At 35.4% G+C, this 7,504-nt stretch overlaps 2 protein-coding genes across 3 annotated transcripts; both read right to left on the bottom strand.

Moving 5' to 3' along the window:
• Positions 1 to 386: 386 nt before the first annotated feature.
• Positions 387 to 1,739, bottom strand: LOC101265249 (photosystem I reaction center subunit XI, chloroplastic). The gene is made up of 3 exons (XM_004242416.3): positions 1,324 to 1,739; positions 899 to 1,124; positions 387 to 741 (listed from the first exon to the last, which is right to left on the bottom strand). The coding sequence occupies exons 1-3, from the start codon at positions 1,492 to 1,494 to the stop codon at positions 476 to 478; spliced, it is 663 nt and encodes a 220-aa protein (XP_004242464.1). The 5' UTR covers positions 1,495 to 1,739; the 3' UTR covers positions 387 to 475.
• Positions 1,740 to 2,047: 308 nt separating this feature from the next.
• LOC101261131 (FRIGIDA-like protein 3) lies at positions 2,048 to 6,732 on the bottom strand. 2 transcript variants are annotated; one of them, XM_004242402.5, is made up of 4 exons: positions 6,537 to 6,732; positions 4,094 to 5,163; positions 3,258 to 3,430; positions 2,048 to 2,637 (listed from the first exon to the last, which is right to left on the bottom strand). In XM_004242402.5, the coding sequence occupies exons 2-4, from the start codon at positions 5,142 to 5,144 to the stop codon at positions 2,224 to 2,226; spliced, it is 1,638 nt and encodes a 545-aa protein (XP_004242450.1). In that variant the 5' UTR covers positions 5,145 to 5,163; positions 6,537 to 6,732; the 3' UTR covers positions 2,048 to 2,223. The 2 variants fall into 2 exon arrangements, with proteins under 2 accessions (XP_004242450.1, XP_010323105.1); XM_010324803.4 differs by having other exon boundaries at positions 4,094 to 5,155; positions 6,537 to 6,717.
• Positions 6,733 to 7,504: the final 772 nt, after the last annotated feature.

Below are 7,504 nucleotides of genomic sequence, written 5' to 3'. Positions count from 1 at the left end.
CCATTTTTGACAAGCATATAAACCACTTTCAAGCCAAATTTGTATTTCGTGAACAGCTATCCATTTAGTCTTTAGACTAAACAATCCAACTTGAACTGGTTGATTTTGAGAAACCAACTTCTTCTTCTTTTTTGATAACCGTGATGTCTGGACCAACTTTCACATAGATGAAAAGAATCATCGGAGATTTGAACGTGAGACCTCATGACTCTCAACCACTTCATAGACCATTAAACCACGCCCTTCAGCCCTTGAGTGCTAGATATCACTTCTTTTTTATATAACCAAGATTAGCCACCTAACACATTACACATTATGCATTGCGCGATTACCACTAAACTAGAGCCTGAGGCCAGAATTAGAATCAAGAACAAAATGTGCGGATATGCTAGTAAAAATTCATTACATTCCCCCAAGAGATCAAGCGGTTCGATATACAACTTTGATTCATAATAGTTGCATCAATTAATGAAATTTACTTAACAAAGTAAGGAAGATCAAGGACATATAGGAGGAAATAAGCCCAAGTGACACCAGAAATTCCACCAAAAAAGAATCCACCAGTGAATTTAGCCCATCCATCTGCAGTTTGCAATTGATCTGGTACTTTTTTCCTGCCAGTCAATGTCAATGCTGGTGCTGTTGATGGATCTCCTTCTTTGAATGATGAAATTCCATAAATTGTCAAACACATGCTAAGGATCACCACAAGTCCTGCTGCTGCCAATGAACCAGCTCCCCCTGCATACAATACGCCGGGTTCATCATCTATTATATGTACAAAAAAAATTGGACCATAGTGTAATTTTTCGACAAATGAGGTTCAATTGAATTCTCTTTCATACTCCCCTTCCTTGTTAGTTAACAGTTCTGTAGGTAACTATAAATTGGACTTTACCTGCATAAGCTGTGTTTCTTAATGGACCAGCTTTTACAAAAGGCCCAACTAGTAAGAATCCATGGGCCAGGCCCACTTCTACTCCCCGGAGAAGCGGGTTCACCGCGGTCCGGTAGGCAGGCAAGTTGGATAGGTACCATGCAATCAATGGGCTTGAGGTGACTGGAGTTTCAAGACTTCCAATGAAAGGGTCACCATTCAGTGGCTGAATCACTTGGAAAGTAGGCTGCAGAAACAAAGAAGATCAGGACATGAATTAACCATATACATGATTCGAAGAGGGTTCAATTGAATCTAATTTATAGAAAAGAAAATTGAAATTGTATATGTTTGTATTTCATATGTGACATTTTTATCATTTTCGAAAAACACTGAGAAAATATTGAAATTCAAGAACATGATATAATAAGAAGAGTGATGATTACTTTATCAGCTTGGACAGCCTTGATGGTGAAGCAAGACTTTCTTGTTGAAGGGAAAATCTTGAAAGGCGCACCAGAAATGCCTTTGGGAGTAACAAGGCCGTGACCTCTGGTTAAAGACGAAGTAAAACTGCTCTTCAACTGGCTAGCCATTGGGGAAGCTGCAGTAGCCATTTTGCAAATATTGTTACACTTAGGTCAGACAGGAATATAACTAAGATTCAAACATGAACATGAGGATTTTTTGGTGGCAGACAAATTTTGTGGTTCTGAAGGTGGATGACTCTTACGTGGGAGCTTGTGATTGGTTGTAAAATAATAAAACGTTATCCCTTATCCATACCTCATTGGTTAAAAATGCATGATTCCTATGGACCTTTATTTTTTCTCATTTTTGTAAGTTTTAAAATTTTAATGTTGAGAATCCATTTTTTACGTTAATAAATTAATAATAACCCACAGTAACTAAATGAAAAAAATGAAGTCGTGAACTCATATCAACTTTGTTGAGAAGGGAGTGGCAATGATAATTGAATTCCGTCTCTTCTATTACATTTACGTTACATTACAGAGAACACTGCACCCGAACTGACTATCACGGACGAGAACAAGTTCGACTTCTCTTTGTTTCTCTATATTGGTACACACTAGCAAGTATACAGACTAGTTTATATATAATTTTCAGTAAACATCACGAAGCAAACGTTAAACATGAGATTAATGGATATAAACATGAAACAGTACACAGTGCATATATTCAAAGATCAAAATATCAGCTTTTACACCAGATTAGAAATAGACAAGTCGGCTACATTCAGTATTAAATTCGCCCACACGAGCAAATTAAGCAAACTCCAAGGTTAAACACTAATAGTTAAAGGGATAATCATCAAAGTTTCCTGATCAATGCAGGTAAGGAGCCTGGTAATGGTAGCCATTTCCGAAAAAGTCGTGGCCTGGAGAGAAGTTGTATGCAGGAGCACCTATGAAAGATGGGACATGAGTGTTGGTCGGTCCAGGGTAAGCATATGGTCCGTCATAAACAGGTTGCGGATACCTATCAGTCATTCTGGGATAGAAGTTCTTCTCAGTGACGACATTATTTACTCGGGGGCCATTTCCGACACCATTGGGACGAGGTCTTTTGGATTGAGGTTTTGTAACTTCAGTTGCCTTTTTCTTGTCGGACTTTGCTTTCTCCAGCTGATGAACCCTTTTCTGAAGGGGATCCACAAGGTATTGCTCCTCAAGCTTATGGTCTTCAATGCATTTTAATACAGCCTTTAGTGCAGACAACTCTTTCTCATTGACATCATTCTGGAGAAAAAACAATTAATTATTCCAAATGACTACATAAAATAAAAATTACACCCCTTTACAGCAAGCCTGGAATGGATTAGTATTTAGGTGACTCCTTGTTCGACCGAGGTCGAGTGTTCAATCCTCATGTAGTGTAATACCCTAAATTTTGTGCCTTTTTGGCAATAGAGGAAATAGAGTCTGGAGGTATTAAACCCCTAGCTTTTTATACCGTAAAGACTAAGTAAATCCATGAGATGAAATTATTAACGATCCCTTGAATGAAAAATCATCGTCTCCTATGATATGCAAAAAAATAGTTTCAACAAACTTAACGTGCTAGTAATTTTTTAAAAGTACTCATCCTCCTCTGATAAGTTGCAGATCATGCACATTTTTGTGTTTCCGAAATGATATTTTTACATTTGTGTTTCCGAAATGATATTTTTACAATATGTTCACTTTTTAAATTGTGACACCACTTATGAGAAGTTCTACATACACCATTGTACGCCCCAAGAGATTTTTATACATGGACCATGACACAACAGTAAACACCGAACAGGCTTCATTTGGAAAGCAATATGATAAAAAGAAAAATGTCTAGTCCAAATTATACCAAGGCACAAGGAACAAACCTGCACAGTAGGTGATGCATTTCCAGAATTGGAAGGTGTAGATGCTTTGCTAGCTTCATTCAAGTAGGATTTCAATAGAGAAACAGGTGGAAACTGCTCTGTCAGCTCAAATGCAAAAGCTAGATTAACAGCGTCTATATGTCTTCCATTGTTTATCAACACATCAATAACACCTGTATAGAACAAGCAGCAAACTATTCAAGCAGATAAGAGAAATGAAGCTTTAGCTTATTTTTTGATAAGTAAGACTGCACTGACAAGTAAAGTATCTTCACAATGTCAGTTGTCTCAACAAATAATTATGTGCAACCATTTATACTAAAGTATGGATCAGTAACCTAGAAAAGAAGGTAAGTAACTAGCTAACAACAAGTTTAAAATGTTCTACACCATCAATTTATACTAGTAAAAAGCACAAAAAAAAGGGAAATATCAAAGATGTGATGTATTCCTTTGCAGTCAAGTGTCTGGTGAATTTGCTTATGAGTTTCAAATCGCTTTATCATTCTAGCTTTATATGTTACTTCCTATTTTAAAAGTTCTCCATTCGTATCAAATTAAGTTATTAAATATCTAGACTCCAAAAGAATTAAGACTTTCAACAAGCTAGATGAGAACACTGCATTCTGTAATTTTTACCATGATATGACTATTTTTTGAACCATCATAAAATTGCTCTTTAAAAAATCAAGGGGAGAAAATAAAGGTTTTTAAAAAAAAAAAAAAAAGGGGGGGGGGGGGGGGGAGGGGGGTGTAAGAGGCCTTAAGAACTCGTGAAAAATAGAAAATGGAGAAAAACCCTTGAACAGTTAATTCTTTAAGTTATAGAAACCAACCTGGCATTCTGTCAGATAATCCAAGGGAACGACAGAGATCAGCTGTTTGGCGACGACGTGAAACCATGGGTATCAGCTTGGATAAGTTCTCCTGGTTAAAGTTGGAACTAATACTAAAAGTAGCAAGTAGTTGTAAGAATGCATGAGCCTCCAAAGAATTTCCATTATTTGCATCAACATCAAGTTCATCCAACTTCGGGTTCCACTCTTCAGCAATAGCTTTTGCACGTCCTCTAGTATTTTCTGATATTATACTTGAAATGGAATCTGTATCCAGGGTGTTCAATAAAGTACTAAGGCATTCCAGCAACATAATACAAGTTCGCCGCAGTCCCAAAAGATTAGCATCTTTTTTAGCATCAGAAATAGACATATCAGAGTTGTAAAACCCGTGCAGCGAATCCAGAACCAGAGAGGCGGGATTGGTTGAAGCTCTTAAAGCAAGTGGAATCTCCTCCCTGAGTGCTGCCAGGTTTTTACGGTTGTCTGATATGAATTTGTGCAGACCTTCAGAATCCATATTTCGGCATAGATTAACTAGCTCTGGATAAGACTTAACTTCCACAACACTATCCTGAAAAGATTTCCATGTATCCCCTGTAACAAGCCCAATTTCTGTTAAATTATCGGGTTTCTCTTCCAGAACAGATGGCTCGTCTTCAACTTCACAATTAATAACAGTTGGTTCCACAGAACAAGGGCTCCTATGCTTCTCCAAAGCAATTGAAATGGCAGAAACTGCTGCATCTCTTTTCTCCTGGAGCCTCTGAAGAGAAGATTGCTCTTTAGCAATAACAGCTGCTTGACGCTTCTCCAATATCTCTGTAGATTGAACAATTTTTGTCTCGAACTCCTTCTCTTGGTCTTCCAGTTCAGTGAAACGCCTCTTCAAGGATTTCTGAAGCCCATTAAAGTGCTCTTCAAGTTGCTTCCACTGCAGGTTGAGAGTAACAGCACGGTGACTTTCCAACTCAGCGAATGCTTTCTGTAGTTGCTGTATCTTAGATGTTGTAGAGTCCATCAATGTTGCAACTGATTGTGTATCTTCCATGGTAAAACTCCCTGATAAACTATTGAAATTTCAATAAATGCTTGAGATAATTGTGATAAAGCAACAAAATGTGCATACTTTTGTCAAATAAAATTATAGAAGTTCTAATTTTAGATCTTTTTGATGTTGCATTATTTTTTGTCGGCAAATTATTGAAAGAGGTCATACATATTACACACCTAAGCCTAATTAAATTTGTTTTTAAGAATCTCAATACCAATTTTTTTTCTTCTAATCCTTCAACTTTTCTTTTCATGGAGTATGTCAGAGTTGGTCCTAAATGCTCTTAAACTTATTTCACATCACCGATGCTAACAGAGCCTTTACCAGTACAAAATACCTGCTAATCTTTTTGAAAGAGTTGCTGAGAACCCAAAATGGGATCACAGTTACAGGTTCTTCACCCATAGCCAAAAAGAGAGAAAATGGCAGACCCACAAACAGAGGAAAAAACAGTTATTTTGGGTTAAGGCCGTAAGGGGTGATAGTGCTTGGCGATTAAACCAGAATGCGGTTTAGTTTTGATTACTTGCAAGACTATTCAACCCAGAACCTCATTATTTTCACTCAGGATATCGTGAATCAAAAAATCGTGTGTTAAGGCTAAAGCTGGTCAAGCCATAGTTGTGATTATTAATACAAGTAAGTTGTATTCTATTTTATATCTTATATGACCATGTCAAAGTTATCATAAAAGACTAATTCACTTACTTAGCTTAAAGAACTTGATATTAAAAAAAAAAAAAAAAAACTTATTACTAGTTCACTAAAGTCATGCATGCAGTAGAAAAGCAAAATTATACCAAACACTGTAAATCTTGCCTCATTTGATTAATTTTCCTATCCATTTGGTATGAGAAAGAAACATAACCATCATTCTTTGACGTCGTAATTCAGTAAAACTCCTAAAGTAGGCTAGCAACTACTAAGTAAACATAAATGTGTCATATTACACATAGAAACAACAGGTTACTCGAAATTCAGGATTAACAGATATAGAAAAATAATACTCCATAGAATGCATTGTCAAAATGTCAGGTTACTATATAAAAACACAAAATACTAACATCGATTCTCCAATGATTTATTTTTTAAAATAAAATAAAACAAATAGAGAGCCGGCAGCAACATACTCGTCAATAGACCAAGTATAATTTCACTGAAGCTCAAGTAATCGCCAGTAGTTATACTGACGATCGACAAAATACACTGACAAAATAAAAAGATCAACTACTAAAATCCAAAAAAACTCAGCTCCAGCGAACATTCAACAGAACAAACTTCATAAAAAGTAAAAACTGTACTAGTTAATTGTAGACGATTAAACGCTTGATCTGAATGTACTGAGTGATGGTAACGAAGCAAATTAAACAGAATTTCAAGTGAACTTACACGATCGGCGTAGGCGGCGATAGGCGAAGAAGAGATGTCGGCGGCAAATTACGCCGGAGAATTTAGACCATTTTGGGTTTGGGAGGGTTTGAAGGAAAAAGAGGAAAGTGAAATGGAGAGTACAATTTATTATACAGCTACCCGACAGAGACCACTCACTCACGCAGACAGCGCACAAGCCACAATGAATAAAAAGAGCTTTCAACTACAGTACTCCCTCCTTTACAGCTTTTTTTTTTTTAAAAAAAAAAAAAACAACAATTAATTTAATTTTTTTTATTTTTTCCGTCTCAATTTATATTGTATCTTAATTAGACGAGGACATGACTCAGCTAGCTAGTGTTTGTTCATAAATTTTTAAATATTTTTTGACAAGTTATTTTTAGCAAAATTTTACATGCATTTGATATAGAATTACGAAGAAATATTTTACTTTCAAAAAAATGTATGTTTTATAATAAACCTATAAGCTTATATTCTTATTTATGATGAAAATATTTCGTGAAAAGCTATGACAACAAACATATTTAGTATGAATTTTAAAAAAGGAAGAAAACAAAAGAAAAATATCATTGATTTGTATATGAAAAAACTAAGCTTACTATTTGTAATTGAAAGTGTTGGTATTTAAGCATTTTGATATTAAAATTAAAATTTTAAGTGTATATGTTAGTGGGTATAAATTGACAAGAATATGGTCTATCACTAATTTTACTTATTATTCTACTTTATTATACTTTGTAACTTATGTAATATTTAGGCTATTTATTGACTCAATTTACTATTAATTATTTTTATATTCATTACAAGGAAGAATACCTTGCCTATAGGCTGTAAATAATGTGGTTACTTTGTATTCGGGAGGGGAGATATACTCCCAAGAAATATGAAAAGTGGAAAAAGATATTTTTGAATTGTACGATATTATTGGGTTGTGTTTTAAAGGAACAAGCCAAGAGTAATATTGC

Source organism: Solanum lycopersicum, chromosome 6, assembly GCF_036512215.1.
Source record: "Solanum lycopersicum chromosome 6, SLM_r2.1".
In the NCBI taxonomy this organism is placed as follows: Eukaryota; Viridiplantae; Streptophyta; class Magnoliopsida; order Solanales; family Solanaceae; genus Solanum; species Solanum lycopersicum.
The sequence above is the reverse complement of the archived record's forward strand: the minus strand, read 5'-3'. Positions and strand labels throughout refer to the sequence as shown.

Bases quoted from the DNA above. Each gene is read 5' to 3' on its own strand.
- LOC101265249 (XM_004242416.3), bottom strand. From the start codon at position 1,494: ATGGCTACTGCAGCTTCCCCAATGGCTAGCCAGTTGAAGAGCAGTTTT. The intron at 1,125-1,323 runs GTAATCATCACT...TTGTTTCTGCAG, and splicing joins AGGCTGTCCAAGCTGATAAA to CCTACTTTCCAAGTGATTCA. The intron at 742-898 runs GTAAAGTCCAAT...TATTGTATGCAG, and splicing joins AAGAAACACAGCTTATGCAG to GGGGAGCTGGTTCATTGGCA.
- LOC101261131 (XM_004242402.5), bottom strand. From the start codon at position 5,144: ATGGAAGATACACAATCAGTTGCAACATTGATGGACTCTACAACATCT. The intron at 3,431-4,093 runs GTTGGTTTCTAT...TGTTCTATACAG, and splicing joins ATTATCTGACAGAATGCCAG to GTGTTATTGATGTGTTGATA. The intron at 2,638-3,257 runs GTTTGTTCCTTG...TTTTTTCTCCAG, and splicing joins ATGCATCACCTACTGTGCAG to AATGATGTCAATGAGAAAGA.